This window comes from Acomys minous (assembly GCF_964271855.1).
Source record: "Acomys minous genome assembly, chromosome: 18".
NCBI classification, from domain to species: domain Eukaryota; kingdom Metazoa; phylum Chordata; class Mammalia; order Rodentia; family Muridae; genus Acomys; species Acomys minous.
Genome location: NC_140501.1, coordinates 42,390,699 through 42,416,414, shown reverse-complemented (window position 1 = coordinate 42,416,414; position 25,716 = coordinate 42,390,699). Strand labels below are relative to the sequence as shown.

The 25,716-nt window shown below is 47.3% G+C and overlaps 1 protein-coding gene across 3 annotated transcripts in view; it reads left to right on the top strand.

Annotated features, from left to right (window-relative positions):
- Nucleotides 1-25,716, top strand: part of ENOX1 (ecto-NOX disulfide-thiol exchanger 1) — a 288,573-nt gene that overhangs the window by 28,590 nt on the left and 234,267 nt on the right. For 2 of the 3 annotated variants that reach the window (XM_084767960.1, XM_084767959.1), the window contains exon 1: nt 14,861-15,030. The exons of the other annotated variant lie outside the window; for it this stretch is intronic. In XM_084767960.1, coding sequence (XP_084624086.1) covers nt 14,973-15,030 — 58 coding nt within the window. In that variant the 5' untranslated portion in view covers nt 14,861-14,972. Of the gene's footprint in view, nt 1-14,860; nt 15,031-25,716 lie in introns of those variants that run through there. 3 annotated transcript variants of the gene reach the window in all.

Sequence of the window (25,716 nt, the reverse complement as noted above, 5' to 3'; positions counted from 1 at the left end):
AGAGACAGGCAGACAGACACATAAATAAAAATAGAATGAAACAACAGCAGTTTAAGACAAGTTGGGCAGGGGCTAGAGAGATGGCTCAGCAGTTTAAAAGCACTGACTGCTCTTCCTGAGGGCCCAGGTTCAATTCCCCGCACCCACATGGCAGCTCACAACTGTGTGTAACTTCTGTTCCAGGGGATCTGATACCCTCACACATACATGCAGTCAAAACACCAATGTACATAAAATAAAAAAATATTTTTAGAAAGGCTGTATACCCCCTCCTCCAGAGTCCTGTGAGAGGTAGAATTTGATAACAGGGTAAATTTTTTTGGTACACAAACTGGACCAGAGTGAGATACAAGCACATGTCAATGCCAAGTAAAGCTGTAAAAATTGAAATCTCTAGTGTTATGAGACTAACCATATGTGATTTTATATTTTCCTAATCTAGACATCTCAGTAGAATTATAGAAATATATTTTTAAACCTATAAAACAGAGAGAAAGAGGTAAGAGAGAACAAGTGATGCTAGTCAAAAAGAGAAGTCAGCCAATGTGAGGGGCAGTGATAGCAGTTAAGATATATGAAGAGACCCTATCGGTCCCTCCTCTGGGAACACCTCAGGACTATGAAGGACACTAGGGATGAGATTACACAGCCAAGATGACTGCATCATGTTGCAGGCACATAGCACCTAGTAGTTACCGGTAACAGTTAGGTTCCACGCCTTTCCCCAGCACATGGAGCTGTACTCCACCATTCCTTCTTAAACCTTGAAGAAAAGGGATAGGCTGCATCAGTCAGAGATGCTCTGGGCCCAGGCGACCAGAACTAGGGAAGGAGATGATGCTGCACAGACAGGGCAAATGTGACCCTCTTGCCCTGCTCCCTGGGGTACATTCTTTATAGGACCAGTTCCTAGGCAACACTTTGAAGATCCTTACCTGGAGAAACTGAGTAGCCCAAAGATTGGCATTTGATGTCGCACCCAAACAGCTAGATTTCAGCCCAGTTACTTCATAGTGATACCATCGGGGATAAACACACCTGGCCCTCTACTCATTGTCCCTAAAAATACATGAATTGCGTATTTCTGTATTTAAGTATATATGATATATAAGAACATAAATATAAATTAATTGTGAAGAATCATTAGCCACTTTACGTAGTACCCTCAATATAAAATGGAAAATAAAATGTAAAAAGCCTGGGGAAAAGAGAGGCAGACAGGAGAGGGAAGAGGATGTTAAAGGGGCTTGGAGAAGATTCTTTGTGAAACAAATGAAGGGCTTTCCAAACTCAGTAGCATCTTTCAGAAAGATGGGAAACACTACTATAGTATAATTATAACATAGTATAATAGTATAATAAGCAGTCTACTAACAAGGAAAAATTAGAAAATAAGTACATATATAATAAAAATTATTATATATTATATAATCATAATGTACATTAGATATATGTACTATATAATAATGTATACCAATATAGTATATGTACATATGCTTACTTTTACTCATACACACACACACACACACACACACACACACACACACACACACGTGAATGAATGTAGAAAATAAAGTCAAGTAGATTTCCCAGAATGCAAATTAGTAATCATTGATGGAGGATGGGATGGGGTTGTGGTAAAAATAAATAAATAAATAAATAAATAAATAAATAAATAAAGTAGTGGATTCATCCAAAAGGTTCAGTCTTTTTCCAAAGGAGAAAAAGCCAACTCTGTGGGACACAGGATAAAAGATAATATAAGACGACGTTCAAGGAGAGAACCACAGGTGACTCAAAATGTAAAGGGACAGAAAAGTGCCCAGAACGTTGGATGAAAGAGGCCCTCATTATGATGGTGCTTAGTGTGAAACTTCAAAACCCACAGGATTAAAAAGAAGCATCCGGACCCTTCAGAGAAATCACAAAAGTCACACATGAAAGGGCAGGAAGAGCAACGGTGTGAGCCTTCTCATCTGCAGCATGGGAAGCCAGCAGGCACTGGAGTACAGCTTAACATTCCTAAGAGAAGATCCCTCCTCACTTACAGTGTATTTTACCAGGCGAACTAGCAAATAGGCTTGTGTCGAGTTAATACGTTGTCAGATATGCATGGTCCCAGCAACCGTGCCTCCCATGGACTTTCCGAGGAAACAGCTAGAGAATATGCCTCATAATCACTAGGACATGAACGAAGAGAGAGGACACCAGGGTATCCAGGAAAGGGGGAGGGGCGGGAATCCAACACAAACCAGCACAGAGAGTTCACAAGATGGTCAACAGGTGGGGACACCCTTAGATGGAGCACACTGATGAGGCTCTTGGCTGGGAAATAGATCTGACAGATGAACTGTTTGGCTTGGCCTAATTTCAATAAAGTTTTTGTAATTCTTTTGGATAGCCTAAAATCGTTACAATAAGCCCCAAAGAGTAAAGGACAATAGCTGTATCTGAGGTGAACCCTTCTACCATTTGACTCTATAGTACACAAGACTACAGGGACAGAACAATGTAAATAGAATATCCATGTAATCCCAAATCGCCTGACACATTTGTAAACAGGGGAAGAAAACTTGTTGGGAGCCAGTGATGGAACAAGAGTTGTCAGTTTTTCTTCATTTTGCGTATTAGTAGGTTATGGGATGATGTCTAGATAGTATGTTTTTTAAAATATCAATGCATATTCTACTTCAATATAAGAGAGCGAGTGTGGGTGGAAAGGTGAAAGCAGTGTGCTCTGTGATGGGACTGGTCCTCATGGAGGATGCAGTCAGGTCAGAGTCTGTTATTAACGATCCTGCCTGTGCCTGGCAAGACTGTTGGTGAATGTAACTGAGAACAGTTGGGGGAGGTAATGTCCTATAACATAAGAAGTTGCTCATTCTAACAAATGAATAGTTCCTTTTTGTTTTTTGTTTTGTTTTGCTCTGTTTTGGAGACAGGGTTTCTCTGTGTAGCCTTGTCTGTCCTGGCCTCACACTCACAGAGATCCACCTGCTTCTGCCTTGCTGGATCCTGGGGTTACAGGTGTGAGCCACCATGCCTGGCTGCAAATGAATATTTCTTATAACTTAAAAAAATGGGAATGGGAGGAGGAGAGAAAGGAAGTAGGGAAAGGAAAATAGAAGAGAGAACAGAGAGAAAAATGAGCAAGGAGTGGGATGGCTTCCTCTGAGAGCAAGAAGGGGCTGGGGAGGTGGTGAGGGGTCAGTACTGCTCGATTTCAGCTATGAATCTTGCAATACTGATATATAGAAGGGCATGAATATGAAGTTGAATTAACAGTATAATCACTAGAAGAAATTATAAAACTATGGGGTAGACACACACACACACACACACACACACACACACACACACACACGGCAGAGTCCATGATGACGCTCTTCTCAGTGTCCTTCAGAGCTCGTTTGTCTCATGTCTGCTACCATGACTGCAGCAAACATTCCTTGTCAGCTGTACCCACACTCTATTTTTTAACTACACCTGAGCAGTAGGTGACCTTTTATGAGACATGTTTAACATCTACGTTTTCCTTCACCTGGGTGTCACATATAGCACACTTATAGCTCACGCTCCACTCACCCTCCACTCACGCTCCACTCACGCTCCACTCACCCTCCACTCATGCTCCACTCACCCTCCACTCACGCTCCACTCACCCTCCACTCACCCTCCACTCACCCTCCACTCACCCTCCACTCACGCTCCACTCACCCTCCACTCACGCTCCACTCACGCTCCACTCACGCTCCACTCACCCTCCACTCACGCTCCACTCACGCTCCACTCACGCTCCACTCACCCTCCACTCACGCTCCACTCACCCTCCACTCACGCTCCACTCACGCTCCACTCACCCTCCACTCACGCTCCACTCACCCTCCACTCACGCTCCACTCACGCTCCACTCACCCTCCACTCACGCTCCACTCACCCTCCACTCACGCTCCACTCACCCTCCACTCACGCTCCACTCACGCTCCACTCACGCTCCACTCACGCTCCACTCACCCTCCACTCACGCTCCACTCACCCTCCACTCACGCTCCACTCACCCTCCACTCACGCTCCACTCACGCTCCACTCACCCTCCACTCACGCTCCACTCACGCTCCACTCACGCTCCACTCACCCTCCACTCACGCTCCACTCACCCTCCACTCACGCTCCACTCACGCTCCACTCACGCTCCACTCACCCTCCACTCACGCTCCACTCACCCTCCACTCACGCTCCACTCACGCTCCACTCACCCTCCACTCACGCTCCACTCACGCTCCACTCACGCTCCACTCACGCTCCACTCACGCTCCACTCACCCTCCACTCACGCTCCACTCACGCTCCACTCACGCTCCACTCACCCTCCACTCACGCTCCACTCACCCTCCACTCACGCTCCACTCACCCTCCACTCACGCTCCACTCACGCTCCACTCACCCTCCACTCACCCTCCACTCACGCTCCACTCACCCTCCACTCACGCTCCACTCACCCTCCACTCACGCTCCACTCACGCTCCACTCACGCTCCACTCACCCTCCACTCACGCTCCACTCACCCTCCACTCACGCTCCACTCACCCTCCACTCACGCTCCACTCACGCTCCACTCACGCTCCACTCACGCTCCACTCACGCTCCACTCACCCTCCACTCACGCTCCACTCACGCTCCACTCACGCTCCACTCACCCTCCACTCACGCTCCACTCACGCTCCACTCACGCTCCACTCACGCTCCACTCACCCTCCACTCACGCTCCACTCACCCTCCACTCACGCTCCACTCACGCTCCACTCACGCTCCACTCACCCTCCACTCACGCTCCACTCACCCTCCACTCACGCTCCACTCACGCTCCACTCACCCTCCACTCACGCTCCACTCACGCTCCACTCACGCTCCACTCACCCTCCACTCACGCTCCACTCACGCTCCACTCACGCTCCACTCACGCTCCACTCACGCTCCACTCACGCTCCACTCACCCTCCACTCACCCTCCACTCACCCTCCACTCACGCTCCACTCACCCTCCACTCACCCTCCACTCACCCTCCACTCACCCTCCACTCACGCTCCACTCACGCTCCACTCACCCTCCACTCACCCTCCACTCACCCTCCACTCACGCTCCACTCACGCTCCACTCACCCTCCACTCACGCTCCACTCACCCTCCACTCACCCTCCACTCACGCTCCACTCACCCTCCACTCACGCTCCACTCACCCTCCACTCACCCTCCACTCACCCTCCACTCACGCTCCACTCACGCTCCACTCACCCTCCACTCACGCTCCACTCACCCTCCACTCACCCTCCACTCACCCTCCACTCACGCTCCACTCACGCTCCACTCACCCTCCACTCACCCTCCACTCACGCTCCACTCACCCTCCACTCACGCTCCACTCACCCTCCACTCACCCTCCACTCACCCTCCACTCACGCTCCACTCACGCTCCACTCACGCTCCACTCACCCTCCACTCACGCTCCACTCACCCTCCACTCACGCTCCACTCACGCTCCACTCACGCTCCACTCACCCTCCACTCACGCTCCACTCACCCTCCACTCACGCTCCACTCACCCTCCACTCACGCTCCACTCACCCTCCACTCACGCTCCACTCACCCTCCACTCACGCTCCACTCACCCTCCACTCACGCTCCACTCACGCTCCACTCACCCTCCACTCACGCTCCACTCACGCTCCACTCACGCTCCACTCACGCTCCACTCACCCTCCACTCACGCTCCACTCACGCTCCACTCACGCTCCACTCACGCTCCACTCACCCTCCACTCACGCTCCACTCATGCTCCACTCACCCTCCACTCATGCTCCACTCACCCTCCACTCACGCTCCACTCACCCTCCACTCACGCTCCACTCACCCTCCACTCACGCTCCACTCACCCTCCACTCACGCTCCACTCACCCTCCACTCACGCTCCACTCACGCTCCACTCACGCTCCACTCACCCTCCACTCACGCTCCACTCACCCTCCACTCACGCTCCACTCACGCTCCACTCACCCTCCACTCACGCTCCACTCACGCTCCACTCACGCTCCACTCACCCTCCACTCACGCTCCACTCACCCTCCACTCACCCTCCACTCACCCTCCACTCACCCTCCACTCACCCTCCACTCACGCTCCACTCACGCTCCACTCACGCTCCACTCACGCTCCACTCACGCTCCACTCACCCTCCACTCACCCTCCACTCACCCTCCACTCACGCTCCACTCACGCTCCACTCACGCTCCACTCACCCTCCACTCACGCTCCACTCACCCTCCACTCACGCTCCACTCACCCTCCACTCACCCTCCACTCACCCTCCACTCACGCTCCACTCACGCTCCACTCACCCTCCACTCACCCTCCACTCACGCTCCACTCACCCTCCACTCACGCTCCACTCACCCTCCACTCACCCTCCACTCACCCTCCACTCACGCTCCACTCACGCTCCACTCACGCTCCACTCACCCTCCACTCACGCTCCACTCACCCTCCACTCACGCTCCACTCACGCTCCACTCACGCTCCACTCACCCTCCACTCACGCTCCACTCACCCTCCACTCACGCTCCACTCACCCTCCACTCACGCTCCACTCACCCTCCACTCACGCTCCACTCACCCTCCACTCACGCTCCACTCACCCTCCACTCACGCTCCACTCACCCTCCACTCACGCTCCACTCACGCTCCACTCACCCTCCACTCACGCTCCACTCACGCTCCACTCACGCTCCACTCACGCTCCACTCACCCTCCACTCACGCTCCACTCACGCTCCACTCACGCTCCACTCACGCTCCACTCACCCTCCACTCACGCTCCACTCATGCTCCACTCACCCTCCACTCATGCTCCACTCACGCTCCACTCACCCTCCACTCACGCTCCACTCACCCTCCACTCACGCTCCACTCACCCTCCACTCATGCTCCACTCACCCTCCACTCATGCTCCACTCACCCTCCACTCATGCTCCACTCACGCTCCACTCATGCTCCACTCACCCTCCACTCATGCTCCACTCACCCTCCACTCACGCTCCACTCACCCTCCACTCACGCTCCACTCACCCTCCACTCACGCTCCACTCACCCTCCACTCATGCTCCACTCACCCTCCACTCATGCTCCACTCACCCTCCACTCATGCTCCACTCACGCTCCACTCATGCTCCACTCACCCTCCACTCATGCTCCACTCACCCTCCACTCATGCTCCACTCACCCTCCACTCATGCTCCACTCACGCTCCACTCACCCTCCACTCACGCTCCACTCACCCTCCACTCATGCTCCACTCACGCTCCACTCACCCTCCACTCATGCTCCACTCACGCTCCACTCACCCTCCACTCATGCTCCACTCACGCTCCACTCACCCTCCACTCATGCTCCACTCACGCTCCACTCACCCTCCACTCATGCTCCACTCACCCTCCACTCACGCTCCACTCACCCTCCACTCACGCTCCACTCACCCTCCACTCACGCTCCACTCACGCTCCACTCACGCTCCACTCACCCTCCACTCACGCTCCACTCACCCTCCACTCACCCTCCACTCACCCTCCACTCACCCTCCACTCACCCTCCACTCACGCTCCACTCACGCTCCACTCACGCTCCACTCACCCTCCACTCACGCTCCACTCACCCTCCACTCACGCTCCACTCACGCTCCACTCACCCTCCACTCACGCTCCACTCACGCTCCACTCACGCTCCACTCACGCTCCACTCACCCTCCACTCACGCTCCACTCACGCTCCACTCACGCTCCACTCACGCTCCACTCACCCTCCACTCACGCTCCACTCATGCTCCACTCACCCTCCACTCATGCTCCACTCACCCTCCACTCACGCTCCACTCACCCTCCACTCACGCTCCACTCACCCTCCACTCACGCTCCACTCACCCTCCACTCACGCTCCACTCACCCTCCACTCACGCTCCACTCACGCTCCACTCACGCTCCACTCACCCTCCACTCACGCTCCACTCACCCTCCACTCACGCTCCACTCACGCTCCACTCACCCTCCACTCACGCTCCACTCACGCTCCACTCACGCTCCACTCACCCTCCACTCACGCTCCACTCACCCTCCACTCACCCTCCACTCACCCTCCACTCACCCTCCACTCACGCTCCACTCACGCTCCACTCACGCTCCACTCACGCTCCACTCACGCTCCACTCACCCTCCACTCACCCTCCACTCACCCTCCACTCACGCTCCACTCACGCTCCACTCACGCTCCACTCACCCTCCACTCACGCTCCACTCACCCTCCACTCACGCTCCACTCACCCTCCACTCACCCTCCACTCACCCTCCACTCACGCTCCACTCACGCTCCACTCACCCTCCACTCACCCTCCACTCACGCTCCACTCACCCTCCACTCACGCTCCACTCACCCTCCACTCACCCTCCACTCACCCTCCACTCACGCTCCACTCACGCTCCACTCACGCTCCACTCACCCTCCACTCACGCTCCACTCACCCTCCACTCACGCTCCACTCACGCTCCACTCACGCTCCACTCACCCTCCACTCACGCTCCACTCACCCTCCACTCACGCTCCACTCACCCTCCACTCACGCTCCACTCACCCTCCACTCACGCTCCACTCACCCTCCACTCACGCTCCACTCACCCTCCACTCACGCTCCACTCACCCTCCACTCACGCTCCACTCACGCTCCACTCACCCTCCACTCACGCTCCACTCACGCTCCACTCACGCTCCACTCACGCTCCACTCACCCTCCACTCACGCTCCACTCACGCTCCACTCACGCTCCACTCACGCTCCACTCACCCTCCACTCACGCTCCACTCATGCTCCACTCACCCTCCACTCACGCTCCACTCACGCTCCACTCACCCTCCACTCACGCTCCACTCACCCTCCACTCACGCTCCACTCACCCTCCACTCATGCTCCACTCACCCTCCACTCATGCTCCACTCACCCTCCACTCATGCTCCACTCACGCTCCACTCATGCTCCACTCACCCTCCACTCATGCTCCACTCACCCTCCACTCACGCTCCACTCACCCTCCACTCACGCTCCACTCACCCTCCACTCACGCTCCACTCACCCTCCACTCATGCTCCACTCACCCTCCACTCATGCTCCACTCACCCTCCACTCATGCTCCACTCACGCTCCACTCATGCTCCACTCACCCTCCACTCATGCTCCACTCACCCTCCACTCATGCTCCACTCACCCTCCACTCATGCTCCACTCACCCTCCACTCATGCTCCACTCACGCTCCACTCACCCTCCACTCACGCTCCACTCACCCTCCACTCATGCTCCACTCACGCTCCACTCACCCTCCACTCATGCTCCACTCACGCTCCACTCACCCTCCACTCATGCTCCACTCACGCTCCACTCACCCTCCACTCATGCTCCACTCACGCTCCACTCACCCTCCACTCATGCTCCACTCACCCTCCACTCACGCTCCACTCACCCTCCACTCACGCTCCACTCACCCTCCACTCACCCTCCACTCACGCTCCACTCACTCTCCACTCACCCTCCACTCACCCTCCACTCACGCTCCACACTCCTGACACTCAAGCACACACTGCCAGTCATCATTCCCAGACTCTCCTTGCCCCACTCCATCCCTTGGGTACTTTAGCTCAACGGACCTCAACATTCCTAAAGCTGTGACACTTCACTACAGTTCCTCATGTTGTGGTGATGCCATCCAGAAAATGATTTCATTGTGACATCATCACTGTAATTTTGCTACTGTTATGAGTTGTCACGTAACCTTGTTTTCCGATGGTCTTAAGTGACTCCTATGGAACCCATAGGTTGAGAACCACTGCTTTTCGCTCCCCCCCGCCCCAGGCTCTGATTCCTTCCGGAAGGATACATGAGACCTTCACAGGGTGGCACTGCTTTGGGTACCACCTCCCACACACTGCTTTGAATCACGGGTATTTTCCCTTCCCCTGTCTTTATAAAAGGCCTGGAAGGTCACAGGAGCAGGGACCTCCCTGCACTTACTCTTTTTTCCTTTTTGTACTACTTGGGAGAGTACTGATCTAATACTTATGCCTCAGATATTAATTAAATGAGTAATCTAATCTCTTACTAAATGTGAAATCTGTTCAATCATATGGCCCAGCATTAAACATCTGCATCTACATAAATAAATATTACCAGTCAGTAAAAATGCTTTCCTTTTGGTTTTAAGGAGGTTCACACGTCTTCCCTCCAAAGAGCGAGCTCATGAACAGAGCCTGCAGGACAAACTGTTACCCCAGACTTCTGTTTAAGCTGCCTTCATGGGGGTTATAGAAAAGCTATCAACTTGAAAGTTCATGGTTTTGCGTGATAGCGTAGGAGTTGCGGCCAGTTTCTGGGCTGAAACTGGAGGCTGAATGACACCAGGGCCTCCAGACACAGAACAACACTTAGACAGCACTGTGGCCTGTATGCACAACAGTGCTGGCTGAGACAGACCAGGAAGGACAAGAACACCACTATGAAAAAGCAAGTCGACAACCTCTCAAGGCTCTATCAAAGTCACCTAAGGTTGGGGTAAGACAGTGGGTCTCAACCTTCCTAATGCCGCCACCCTCATGTTGTGATGACCCTAACCATAAAATTATTTTCACTGCTACTTTATAACTGTAATTTTGCTATTTTTATGAGTTGTAACATAAATATCTGATATACAAGATAGCTGATAGGTGACCCCTGTGAAATGGTCATTTGATCCCCAAAGGGGTCGCAACCCACAAGAACCACTGGGGTAGCGCTTTGCAACCATGACTCCACACTGCACACGCCTTGTTAAGGTCCCTTCACGTTCGATCAGATTTTATTCTACAAACTCAAATCTCTTAATAACCACTCAAATGATCTTCTAACAAATAAATGTCTAAAAGTCATTATGAAAGTAATGCCCACCGCTATGACGGGACATACAAGCAGAGGAAGGGCCTGGAGCCTTCGGAAAGGCTGCGGTAGATGCATCAACTCCCGGCATAGCAAAGCCTTCAGCACAGATTGCTGTAAGTAAAGAGAAAAAAGTCCTCACCTCCACTCTCCTCAAGAGGACTTCCCTACAGCGTGCCAGTAGTTTCCTGTCATCCCTCATCCCCCTGCTGTCCCTGCGCATGCATCTGTCCCTGCGCATGCATCTGTCCCTGCGCATGCATCTGTCCCTGCGCATGCATCTGTCCCTGCGCATGCATCTGTCCCTCAGCATGCATCTGTCCCTGCGCATGCATCTGTCCCTCAGCATGCATCTGTCCCTGCGCATGCATCTGTCCCTGATACCTTGCTTGTCTGTGATTTTTCTCTCTAATGGAAAGCAAGGTAATAAAAAAGTTTGCCTCTTTACTGCTTTTCTTTCAGATTTTTGGAAGGATGGGGTGAATTGCATAGGCCAGTTTTAGAAGCCCAGACAAGTTTATGGAAACTGTCTATGAGAGAGGAGCATGTCAAAAAGAGGACTTTTTATTGTATATGTCTTACCAAGTACATAGATTCCTTTTTACATTGTTTTTATTGTTGTATATATGTCTGTGATAGATAGATAGATAGATAGATAGATAGATAGATAGATATGATGTATGTGCATTCATGCCTGTGTGTGTGGTCTTATATATATATGCCATGGCGCACAAGTAGGGGTCAGAGGGCAGCCTTAAGTTGTTGGTCCCTCCTTTCACCCTGTCTGAGGCAGGATCACCTGTTGTTCCCTACTGTATACAGGCTAGCTGGCCAGTGCTTCTGGGGAGTCTCCCGTCTCTGCCTACCATGACACCATAGAAGCAGTGGAATTACAGACACACACTGCCACGCCCAGGGGTTCAAACTCAGGCCCTCACACTCGCCCATCAAGCACTTTGCCCACCGAGTCATTTCTCCAGTCCTCGTATATCCCCCTTTAAAAATAAAACATTAGCTTAATAGAGGCCCTTTAAAAATGTTATGTAAGTGGTTGTAACAGGCATTACCAGGTATATAATCAACACCATTTATTTGTGATCTTAAAATAACGACTGCACTTCTTAATCTCTTTTCTTTTCCTGAAGTCAGGCTGTAAATGGGCCACTGTTCGGGTCCAAGAACTTATCGGGTTGTTAATTCTTTACCACCAGAGTCTATTTCTCATCTAAATAATGAGTGCTATGTGTGCTTAGGCTGTGCAGGAATTAAACATGGGTTCTGGGCCTGATAGGTTTTTTTTTTTCAACTTTTAGCTAGGTGACCCAGGATAGGTCTTAAATCTCCGTTCTCATCTGTGTAAAATTGGGACAAAATCCCCCATGCACAAAGATAGTAATTGAAGAACAGACCCAGATGCGTGGGCGTGGTGCCTCTCTTTGGCTGGCTCAAGGCAGGCTTTGAACACCAGGTTCTCCCCCCTGCAGAAGGTCGCCAGAGTAAAGATTCCTAGTGGTGTTTTTAATCACTAGTAACTCAAAGTATGGCCCCACTATCACCACGAAGTTTATTAGAGCTGCAAAGTCTTGATCCCCTACTGTAATGGCTCAGTCCCCGTGCTGTGCACAGGACCCAACCCATTCATTCCTAAGCACGAGATGTCTGACATTTTCTACCTAGAGAGCTTTAGGAAGTCTGTAACTCTTGTGTCTGATTTTTAATTTTTTTCTATATTTTCTATTTTTTTTTTTATATCTTGTGACCTTGTTAACTTGAGGGGGGAGAAAGTTCTCCCAGGATCAGCGAATCAGCAGGGGTAGTAAATGATTCTTTGAACTCTAATCTGCAGACCAAATAACTCCTGTCTAGATTATGCCTTAGCCTTACCCCAGCTACCTCTTTCTGTCAGCTTCCTACAGGCTGGAGACTCCCCCACCCTAAACACTTATCGACACCACACCTACACCTCATTGCCTGCTGACATCCTCAAAACAGCCAACCCCACGCCTTCTTTCCACTTGTTCTTTCCCAGGGAGAAAGCCTTCCACTCGCTCTGCCTCCTGACCAGCCTGGCACCTTCTGATGTGTCTTCTGCATAGCCTAAAATACATGCTTCTCCCCAACACCCAGTTTGGGTACTGAAGCATCTTGACATATCATGGCTGCCATTGGCCGAGCTAATGGCGTCATCATATAGAAATGAAACTTGTAATCACAGTCACATGTTACAACACAGCCGCCCTTTCAAACTTTGTAGTGGCTACTTTTCGGGTCATTTAGAGCAGCAGGGTTAGCCAGCAGAGCCAGATGTTCCTAATAGGGTACAACCAACAGGCTGACCCTCCAGGAGAATGCTAAGCTTCCTCATCAATCTACACCACCTTTTAAATAAACATGATGAAGGGTGGCCGTGTACAAGGCTGTAAATCTGCCTAACGTGCCACGACTATGTTCCATGCCAGTGGTACTCTTAGCAAGTTTTGACTGCTTCGGACACTGCTACTATACATGACTAGGCCCACTAAGCCACAGGAACCATTTGAATTAAAGCACACAAACCTATTTACCATATTCAAACATGCCAGGGAAACAAACATAGCCCTTTCTTTCCCCTGCAGTTTCTTAATGTGACATGCGTGCTTCAGTTAGAAGCTCCTCCTTCCAGGGAGCTGCTGTAATGTAAGCCATTGCCTTTCCGCTTTTCTGTTTCCCTCTCGTCTCCTGTTCCTGGGAGAATCTGAGTGTGTGGAAATGAGCTTGTCAAAGCTGAGGTTAGTGCTCGCGGATGTTAAAAGGACATAAACTAACCTTTCTCTCTATGATCCAATGCAAGGGTCTGGGGAAGCACCCCTCTCCATTCCATGTTTGCTAGAAGCAGTCGTTTTATTTTCTCTTAGACAAGTTCTTTTATGTTAATGGACAGGGACATTCTCCACAGTTATGTAGAGAGCGAGAACTGACTCTGACATGAACTCTGGTGCCCCATATTTGACTACTTCCCCTTGGTGGGGAGGCCTGGTAGCACTCAGAGAAAGAATAAGCAGGCTACCAAGATGAGACTTGATAGCCTGTGACCATATAGTGGGGGAGGAGGTCCCCCTCCGTCATAGACCTAGGGGAGGGGAATAGGGTGAAAGCAGGAGGGAGGGAGGAACGAGAGGAACAAGGGATAGGATAACAATTGAGATGTAATCCAAATAAATTAATTTTTTAAAAAAGAAAAAAAAAGAAATTGTGATGCATACCTTTAATCCCAGCAGTCGGTAGGCTGAGGCAGGCACATCACTGTAAGTTCGAGGCCAGCCTGTTCTACAAAGCGAGTCCAGGACAGCCAAGGCTACACAGAGAAACCCTGTCTTGCAGTTGGGGGGAAAGGAAATTAGAGTTTGATTGGTTGTCTGGGTTAGGATTGCTACTAGAAAAGGAAAATTTTCATAAATAATTTTGTGAGCATGAGAATAATTTTTATTAACAAAAATAGGTTCATTTGTCATGATCATAATCAAGAGTCAACTCCAATCACCAGCCACCTCATACACACCAGAACAGTTCTGCCAACCAGTGTCTACAAATAACTTGTTTGCCTGCATGTCCAACAATGTCACCTGAAACCAAGGCCTTGTTCCTTGAAGTGTTTTGTTTGATGGTTCCTTGACCCTTTTCCAAGAGACCCAATTTGCCCAAGGGAGCCTGGCCTTGGAAAAGGGTGTTTGCATCTGCTTAAGAAAATGTGCCTGAAATAGTGACTTATTTGGAACTAAGAACAGAATGGAATGGGAAGGACAGATAAGCCAGTTTGAGCAGGCACAGAAAACGTGGGCCTTTAGACTCTTATAAAAGGGCCTCTAAGCACAGCACTTGGGGGAGCCTGGGTCCGGCAAGACTCATTTCCACTCAGCAGGCCTTGTCTCTGTACAAAATCCCTTCTCTAGCAGAGCTTTACATTCTGTGCTGGCATCCTAAGCTCCACTTACACTCCTAAGATGGTGCGGGTCTCCCGGTTCAGCCCTGCAGACACCATCCCAGAGACTGCTCTCCAAGGTATGTGGCCCATTTGAAACTCAATCACATCCTGTGGGTGCCTATGGGATGCTCCCCAGTGGGGTGGTGATGGCATCCAAATGAAAGTGCTTTCTCTTGTGGCCCTGAGAGTTGACAAGTATGCTGATGCATGGGTTACCTGAAGAGAGGGCTTGACTCTGCTGCCTTCTCTCTTAGAGTACTGAGAAGACACTAGCAGTACACACACACACACACACACACACACACACACACACACACACACGGGTCAGGGGCTCACCTCTCATCCAGAGGAATGTTAGAATGAAGGGAAGCTAATGCAAAGAGAAACTCCTACCGCGGTGTGGCTTTTTGGTACTGTGCCTTTATTGTTTCTTCCGCTTTTTCTTTTAGTCTTGTACCTCTAAGCTGGCAAAGATGACGAGAGAGGCTCTTAAAATAAACCTTAAAATCCCAAGGTTAAATTAATTTATATTAATTTATATATTTCTCTCGTATCTAAGAAGAATAAAAGGGGAAGAAACAATGAAACACTGAGCACATTTACACTGGCAGGGTTGAGTGTGGAACGAGTCCCGTCTAGATATATGAGAACGAGAATCGTACCATTTAAAAAAAATTTTAATCTGTCTTTGCACAATTAGCAAATTATTAAATGACCTTTCCCTCAATGTCTTCAAGCAATTGCCTGTTCCCCCTAATAGGAGAACATGTCTTACAAGGTTCACGTTGATTAATTGACAACTCCTGATAAAATCAAAGCTGTGTTAAAACTCAGTGTACCAACGGCAGCATAAATTACATTTGTTCAATAATGTTCCAAGTGGCTATGCATTTATGCTTTACCTTTCAATAAATATCACTGTCTTAATTGAAACATCCATTGTGGAAATTTATCTCTGAGGAGACTGTCAGCGTGCACAGCCCGAGCCAAACACTTTTCTATCTGTACTTGGTTTGTACCTCAACTAAAAACCATTGGTTGCTGTGACTATATTCAAGAAGGCTGCTTTACATTTGTATGAAAATGACATAAACAGTTTAATGTTGTACCTCGAAAATCACATACCCTCAAGTGACTTTCATTTGCATTATTCTTATTTTATTTATTTTTAGCATCAACTATGGAAATAAATAAATAAATAAATATTCTAAACAAATTGCCTTTATGTCACTCATAAAGAGAGCCACGTTCTTGGCTCACTGCCAGGAAGCTTCTGGGCACCACTACAGGCTTATAGCTGGCTGGTACTCCCTATGCTTGAGACATGGGGATGCTTGCCAGACCCCAACCCCGGTTTTCCATGGGAATGGATTGCTAGCTGCAAGGGTTTCATGAACCCTGTGTCAACCCTGAAAGTCTAGACAGTCCCAAAAGGAGAAAGAAGGCAGTAGACAGGAGAGTCTGTCCTACTGGGTGCTACTTCTTTCCTGCTGTTTTTCATACCTTGAGGCAAGTATGGCCTTTGGAAATGCCCAGTTCTCCCAGCTGAGCCACTGGAGAAACATAACCTCTACCAATGGCTGCATTCATGTTGGTTGCTTTTGAAGCCCCAGAGTCTGAAGTCATTCCTCACTCTGCATTCCTGGACCATGTCCTCCATTTTGACACCAGATGGGGCATGGGTGTTACAATTATAACTTTAAAAGACAAAAACTAAGTATATAAAACTCAGAAGGAATAAGTCACTTCCTTCAAATGTCATTTTCTTTTCTAGAATCAAAGAATATTTCAGTAAACATCCTTGAAAGTGTCTAATGCAAACTTTGTTTTCTGTTGCAACCTTAAAAATGCTGGGGACCAGCCCAAGGTCACTCTGTGACCTTGGAGCTGACTAGGAACTAAAAGAGTGGTCCCAATCTCCTGGGCTTAAAAAAGTCCTTGGAACCTGCCTAGGGGCCACACACTCATGGAAGACAAGCAGCAGGCTTGAGTTTAACAATCATCATCTTTAATATGAAGAAGAAAGAAGTGAAGTCACCAAGGCGGGTCCTCCTAACCCTTCCTCCGACCAGCTTCTCTTTGTGTAGATTATCTGAAGGAAATAACTGACAATCCTGACACTTCTTGCGTCTCTCTCTGTCATGCATCTACATCCCTTTACGCGATACCAGGGAGGAATGAACTTCGTTTAATGGATTGTGAATGAGCCAAATGATGCTTTGGTGAATTGCTTTTCAGTTCAGCTCTTCTCTGAGCTTTGGTTGTGTTGTGTGCTCCCAATAGCTGGGTACCATCCCTCATCACTAGATCAGGGGAACCCCAGGGCCACAGTCACCCAGAGAAAGCAATGGACTCTGCTGCTAACCATTCACTCTCCAAGTGGGATCTTGTCTCCTCCTCCTTGGTCTCTGTGGCAGAAGAGGGGCCTATACAGACATGAGGCTATATAGACGTGAGGTTGCAGCCAGACTTCATTCACACTCATAAGATGATAGTTTCCTTCTCCTACCAGATCCAGGTACCGACTGCAATCTTGCTGGTTCCTAGAACTGATTGCTTCTGGGGACCTCTCCCTCTCCTTTCCCCAACACATGTAACTTCTGTTGTTGTTGTTGTTGTTGTTTTTTAGTATTTTTTTTTACATATACATTTATACTATTACACACATATACAATAAACTACCTATAGCAATAAGAACAGTGAGAGAATCAGGAATCATGTAGATGTTACATTCCTAGTGTTTTTGGCTATTTGTATTGGGTAGCTTTGAAGAAAACATCTTTCCTATCTTGGTGTGTCTAAAATTCTGAATATAAATCAATCTATCATATCTCATCATTTTCAACTTAAACCATCTATCTAGACCTAAAAACATCTTAACCCGTAAACAACTAAGCTCCATAAAACTAAACTATCTGGTCTTCAACCCCATCAAAGACTTGAGAAGGAATAAAATTGATTATCTGAGTATACTGGGAGTGCAATTTAGTAGCTTTCCAAATGAGAAGATGACAGAGACAGTTTGCTACCTGAACAGTCACCCAAAACTCTCTATAACATTGGAGCATTCAGCCTTCTGGCCAAATACATCTGACAGACATATTTGTGATGCAGGAACCATTGAGGACTTGCTTACCATGTCTTGGCAGAGTTTGGCCATCGAGTCTGCCTGCATCCAAGCTTGCCCTTTCATAGGCAGGATTCTGTCTGTGTTATAAACTTAATGCCTTAGTTGTCCTTCACAAGGTTAATTTTAATTCACCAGTATAGAATTCTTCATATAGATGTAAAATAAGTTTAATTTTAGATACAGCGGTATAGAATTCAAATATAAGATTATTCTTCACGTGTATTATATATATTTCTACTCTAATATAGGATATTGTGCCCATATAACTCATTTATAATATAAGGTTTACTTCCAATACTTTGAAAGTACTATTGCAGGCTGTTTAGGATAAATAAGTTATACAAGTTAATTGTTAGTTGATCAAATTATGGTCATATCAATTACTAGTCTATTTTTATCCTGTGTGACTACTTAAGACTGGAGAAAGATGCAGTTGCATCCTGCTCTCCTTGGTACAAAAGTAGCCACCCTCACTCACAGGCATCCTGGGCTGAAACTCTTCAGCTTTGGCAGCGCAGAGGCTCTTCGTGTCCTTTCTTCCTTCACACCCAGTTTCCTAAACATCCCAAGTTCCTGCAGCTTAAAAGGCTGCTCAGAACGGACTCATCTGGCTTGAGATTTTTTGCCCCTTGTTAAACAATGCAAACCTAAACATTTTTAAAGAAGTAAAACATTTTGTGTGTGTGTGTGTGTGTGTGTGTCTATGTGTGTATTCATGTGCAGCATATGCACATATGTGCATCAGTGTGTTGACACTAGAGGTCAATGTCATGTGTCAACTTCAATTCTCCCCTTGCTACTTACTTTTTGAAGTAAGGTCTCTCGCTGAACCTGGAGTTTATCAACTCAGCCACATGGCTGGCCCAGGAGCCCCAAGGCTCTTCTGTCTCTTCTCTCTAGTGCTGAGATTTCAGACATACGTGGCTCTGGCTAGCTTTTTACATGTGTTCTAGAGGATTGAACCCAGATCTTCATGATTGTTTGATGATGGAGGGAGCCCATCTCCCCAGCCCTGGAAATAAATCCGTTTTAAACATGGAATTTGAAAAGGTTGACATGGACAAGCTGATCTTTTTACCCCTACTTGGAGTGTCTCTTCCGCCTAGTTTAATCCCATTCATCCTTTAAGACTTGGCTCACGTGTCTCCTCTGCTGAACTCCTGCCCTTCCTGTGCCATGCCTCACCCTTTGTCCTATGCTTGGAGAGTAGCTTATTCATAGCACCAGGAGGTAGGAGATAGCATTTAGCTACAGGATGTTATAGTTAGTCATATAGGCCTGTCCTCCAGCCCAGGCTGTCTACACCAGCAGTGGACAGCACCTGACAGATCTCACATCATCTGCACAGCACTTAGTGGATGCTGTACCCTGGAGTTCTGTATACACTGCTGCACTGAACCAAACTGTATCAGCACCAGCTCCTTTAGTATAAAGGCTCTGAGCTTCCAAAAGGCGCATCAATAAAAGTGTCTTCTGGAAATTCCTGAAGACTTAAAGTATGATATTCTTATTTTAATATAAAAATATACCATAAAATAGGCATATATTTCCATATGTATGAGGGTACTACATTTGGCAGGGAGGAATTTCTTTATCATAGATTTACCTTGCTTTGTGTGAAAGAGCTAACTATGTAAATTTGACATCTAGAACAGAACATGTATTAAAATGCACTAAAACAGCCACCTGGGTTTCTTCTGTAAGTGACAAAGTTATCAGAAAATTTGCCTTTTGTAGAGAAGAACTTTTTCTAAATGATAAAGACACTTGTATGTTCTAGTAAGAATTTTCTTGGCATGAACTTCATGGATTTCTAAAGTATGTTTATAAGGCTGGACATATTCCTAAGAAGATGTTTACTTTATATAACAGGTATTATCAGCCTACTAAAATCAATAACCCCTATCACTGTCATAAAACCTGTATGTATTACATATTAGTTCAAGTAGAGTTAATAACAAAATCACCCATATAGACATTCAGTAATTTTAACACAAATCGTTTTTGAAGGAACCTGTACACTACATCTTTGACTTGTAAGAACAAAGTGCTGAGAGTGTTACAGAAATTCTAGAACTGGGATACAAGTAAAGTATTAGACACACATCTCAATGTCACGCTGTCCATAAAAACCAAAAATATTGTATGTGGACCTAAATTTGTATGTGACCTCTGTTTAAATTTATCCATTTTCCATTTTGCCTATAGGCTTACAGAGGGATGCAGGGTGTATGGGGTGTGGTTTTCAGTGATGGGCTGGTCCTTGAGTGCATCACGGTATTCAGACAGAATGCAAGGTCACCATTGCCTCTTCTCCCTGGCTATAGTGAATACATGACATTCTTATAATAATGTATTCGTTGAAATCTAATATTCCTGACTGTGCAATTGTGCCTTTAATATGCCCTCAGCATATACTGTGGGCCAACCTTGGTACGTTTTTTGTTTTTTTGTTTTTTTTAGATTAGGTTCTTCAGTGCATAAACTCTAGTGTTGACCTTTTTCAGTAAACAATACTGGAAATATTGAGTATCTTTAAATTTTAAATGCAGCTTTTGAAATGTGTTTTCATTTCTGTGGACAGCTGAGACCCGGCTGTACTGAAACCATGCTAATCTGAGGTCAGTGAAGGACCTGAGGCAGGATTGTACTTTGTCTTCTCAGCTTGTTTCTCCCCAAGGGCAGGGCCTCCGAGGGCTCACTGCTTCACTCCTCTCCTCTCCTTATATTGGCATTTTGATTTCCCCAAAGATCTTTCTCTTGTGTCTAAGGGCTTGTACCATAAGCATCTCATGTGGGCCAATATGCAGTCCTCACCCAACTTTAATTAAGTAGTAATGCTTATCTTTATTTATTAGAAATTTATTTTAAACATAAATATCCTTCTTCATTTTCTACCTTCTAACATGTCTTACTTATCTGTCTCTTCTCATCAAAAAACAAACAAACAAACAAAAACCTAAGGGAAACTTCCCACCTCATTAAGAGATGTCATTCAACTTTTATTACCGGGTCCTTTGGATGACAATATACATAGCCACATCTCACATCGCTGACCATGAAGAGCAGATCTGTAGTCCTGCCCTGGGGGGGAGGCAGGTGTTGGGGCAGGCCTCCGGGTGGAAAAGCCTCATCTGACCAGTTCCACCGCATTAAAAATTAAAGTCTTCTCAGAAGCAGCCTGCTCACCCTAGCCGGGCGCATGTCACAGTCACCCCATTAGTGAATTCGCTGGAGGCAACCCTGCTTTCTTCCTCTGTATCTCCTTTCCATTGTGTGGTGTCTGCCTCGCCTTTTCTGATCAAACAATGGATGCAATTGTGATAACTCTAAAAAGTCCTGAATAGAATACTAACTTAGGAAAACATAAACACCAGTGTGAAAAAAAATGACATACGTAAATTTAAGTTGAGCCCAGCGTAATTCCTCATATGTTCATTGGCGTCTCCTGTTAGCAGAGCATTCTCTTGCGGTTCTAGCTACCAGAGAGAATTTGCAAATGCTACGAACACAAGCTTGCATTATAGACGATAGTGAATATTTTGGATGGAATATGGAGTCATTTCTATTTCTTACGCCTGTAACTTATACATCCAGCACTGTGTAATGACTGCTGAGCTTAGACTCACAGTCTGAACGCATCAAAATTAGCGTAAGCCGACAGCACAGTTCTCAGTCTGGCTTTGTCTTTCCTGACTAAGATAGATCTTAAGAATGCTGGTTGGTTAATTTTGTAAAGTGCTTTTGGTTGAGCCAATGCTCTCTGGTGATTAAATTAAGACTGTGCAATTTTGGTAAAAATATCACTGAGGTTGTGTGCGGCTTGCTCAGTGTGTCCTATCAAAGCACACTTCTTATCGCGTCTTACTACTGCTTTCAATGTCTGTTTGATAACATCAACTGAAGCAATAGTTTTCTCTTTAGCCAAATTATACCTAGACTAGAACATAGTATCCTATCATTCCAATAGTTTAAGTTCATATTTAACATTTATATTCTTTTATAACTATAATAATCATTTGCACCTACATTAATGATGCTTGGGGGTTTTCATTATACTTAGCATTTTTCCAATATTTGTCATTGGACATTGTTCTTTCTCTCCTTCTATGTAGTTCACAGTTAAAAACCGTACAGTCTAGCTATAAAAGATAATATTATAAGTAAGATCTCATAATATTTCAAATATATCTACAATTTTGTATTGGATTTACTGAGAGAAAGTTCATAGAGAGAAAGATGTGTGTGGGGGTATTCAAAGAAAGCCATGGAACTTGAAAAAGAATTTAAGAACCCACATAGTGGCTAACAGTCTTCAGTAACTCAAGTTCTCTGAGATCCAGTGGTCTCTTCCAGCCTCTCCTGAACACCCTTGATGCATGTATAATCTCTCTTACTCACAGTCACACACACACACACACATTCATGTAAATTTAAAATGATTTTTTAAAAACCAAAAACAACAAAAGAATAACTTGCTGTAGTGGAGGCCCTAAAGAGTAAGAAGTACAAGAGAATGTTCCTCAGCTCTATTCAGGGACTTGAGTCTGCACTCTGTCTACAAGGCACAAGCCCAGGAATGCCACGTCACACCTGTGGACCCATGAGGCCCAGAGATACAAAAGGCCATCTTATAGATCATCTGACCCAGCAGTATACTGAGTGTCTGTCAAATAGCATTCTCTTCAAAAAAAAAAAAAAGCCACCTTGCCTTTCTTCTTCTAATTGATTTTTTTACAGTTCCCATTGGCTATAAAACTAGTCCTCCCGGCTGTCAAATTCTGATGCTCATCATCAGACTTCAGAGCTGTTGTTTAGAATCCTTAGCCCTTACGTGAGATACAGAAAAAGCAGAATCTTCTGAGGTGGAAACCAGGCCTAATTATGTGTGGAAACCTGCCTGGGTGGACCCATGTCCACCAGGGATCAAACACCACAGTGTGACAAATGGCATGCCAGCACCATGCCTACAGAGCAAATAAGTGACCTCCAACCCTTCCTCCCTCTCTCCCCAAAACATACAGGCTCTCACAGACTTTCAGCTCAATACAGAACATCTACAGTGCTCACCTATTCCTCCTGGACTAAGAGTCCTTTCACGCAGTTCCTGGCGTGATTCTGCCTCGATTTCCCCTAAGCCAGAAGCCTGGGAAGAGTCTTTGAATAATACCTTCTAGCACCCTCACACCTGCCACTTATTCCTGTCACCTGTGCTTTCCAGTTGCTCCCTCATGGCATCTGTCTAAACCCAGAAACCCCTCAAGACCTTCCCCTCTCCCCATCCCCCCTGCTACTGCCTCATCTGCTCTTGTTTCTAGTAATTTCTATGGAATGGGAGCCCAGCGCGGGCTTCTCTCCCCATAGAGCTTACCTTCCACTCTGACATAGAAATTATTGCTTTAAATTACAAATTTAATCCTGTCGCTCTCGATTTAAAATGCTCCGCTAGGCACCCTGCTAGCTGAGGAGGGGGCGCTGCTTAGCGTGGCCTCTGTTCAGCATTGTTTCTCGCCGTTTCGTCATTAGCTCTGTAAACTCCGGACAAACAGAAACACTAATTCTCTGGACCCTGCTTCTTCCTCCGTGTTACCCTCTGTCCTTTATAGAGAACTGCTTAAGGGATGCGGCTCATCAGTTGCCTCCGCCCTCCTCCTCCTCATATGTGGAAATCACTCTCATGGTTGATCATTTTCTCCGCCAATCAAGTGGTGGTCCAAAAGCGGCACCGAGCCTTTGGAATTCTATCAGTCACTGTAGTTCACTTTCCAAAGCTGTTCCAATTGAAACTCAAGTTTTCGCCGGGGAGGGACTTAGTGCGGTCACATTGGTGTAGGGGCCAGACGCAAGCTGGCTTTTCTGAGAGTAGCTGATATGAATAACCCCCTCGGGGCTTCCACTTTACCTCAGGCCGAAGTCCTATATGTACGTTGTTTGTTCTACCTTTCTAATGTATGGGAGACTTCACTGTAGGGGACACTCACAAAATGAGAGTAGAATGCTTTGGACAACCGCTTATTAGTAATGCTTTTAACCCAAAATGTTGCTGTTTTCCCGTTATTCTTCACATTAAAACGTTTTTTTTTTTATTTTCATGGTATGTGTATGTGCATGTGTGCATGCATGTGTGTTGGGTGCACGTGTGTGTGCATGGACGCTTGCTGCGTGCTTGCCAAGGATGTACACACATGTCCACAGAGGCTAGATGAAGTCATAGGCCCTGAAGCTGGAGCTATAACTATAGTTTGGAGCCCTCTGATGGCGAGAAGGGCGGAAGTGATCTTAACCAGTGAGCCATGTCTCCGGCTCTTAAAATGTTTCAGTAGGTTTGGAGCAACAACCCTACCAGACTTAGGTCTTCTCTCACCTAAGTTGCCCCTCTAAGAGCTGTTTGCACACATCCGTGCCTGCGCTCACTTCCCCGGCATCGTCCCCACCCACCACCCATGCCTATGGAGTCCAAGCGTTTACCGGATGAGCTCCTGTAAGGCAGTGGCTTCTGTCTGTAGTAACATGGTCTCTTTTGCTCTGTATATGGTTAGTTGGCTCTGTGATTAAATGTTTATTTCTCAGCCTCTCCCAAACCTAGTGGAGCTGGCTTGAGTTCCCATCACACGTGCCCTTTCATTGGGCTGCACTTTGGGTCTGGTCCGGAGCAAAGCTGTCTGTCTTCACTGTCAGTAACTCAAGGTTGAAAAGCATCTTTGCTCTAGGGGCCCAGTCCCCCTCGTGTCACTGATGGGTTTTCTTTGCAGCTAGTCAATACGAAGTCCGTTACATGCTTTCTTCCCTGTCACCAAAGGTTATGAACACACTCCCGCCATTGCCGTCCCGATTTAATGAGAGTGCTATCAATCTGTCCCCTGTGAGTTTATTTAAAGCTCTCTTAAAATATAACATATTTTGTGTATTGTTTTGGCCTCTTGGTTAATGAATTCTGAGATTCCTTCTCGTGCTATAAAAGCACACTTTATTTTCCTTCTACTACAGTTGATCTCCTTTACGCTGTGAACAGTAAACCCGAGTGTTAGCATTTCATGAGTTGCTAAGTGCATGCTTATGCTGCCAAGACTCTCCTAATCTTCCTGAGCCATCTTCTATAAAGAGGTTTACTTCAGTTTTCCAGTTGATAAACCAGCGTTTTTATATAGGAAAACATTGTATTTAGCATGCATGGATTTAAATCCCTTGACATTTTTCTGAAAGCAACATTTTTGAGGAACAAAACAACATCTTAAAGAATAAAAGTACCACTGTCGTTATATACATGCAGCGAAAGCATTCCCTGAAAAAAACCTTGCTAAAACGTAAGACAGCAGCAGCTAGGCAGGGGTCTCGTTTTGACAGCCTCCAAAGCATTCTCCCAGTTTCACACATCCTAGTCCCTGGTCCTTGGTCCTTTGCCCCTTGCCCCTGCCTGAGCTTCTTCACACTTCTCTGTCTCTTTCCACTAAGGAAATTTGTATCCTTTGAGACTTTGCCAGATTCTGCAGCTCTTGGTGTCTTCCTTGCACCTCAGATAAAAATAATGTCTTCCTCCTTTTTCAGCCACACACTTCTACAACAAATAATTTTCTTTAATATTAGTTATCCTAATACCCATGACTGACCCTCTGTGTCTTAAGACCCATCATTC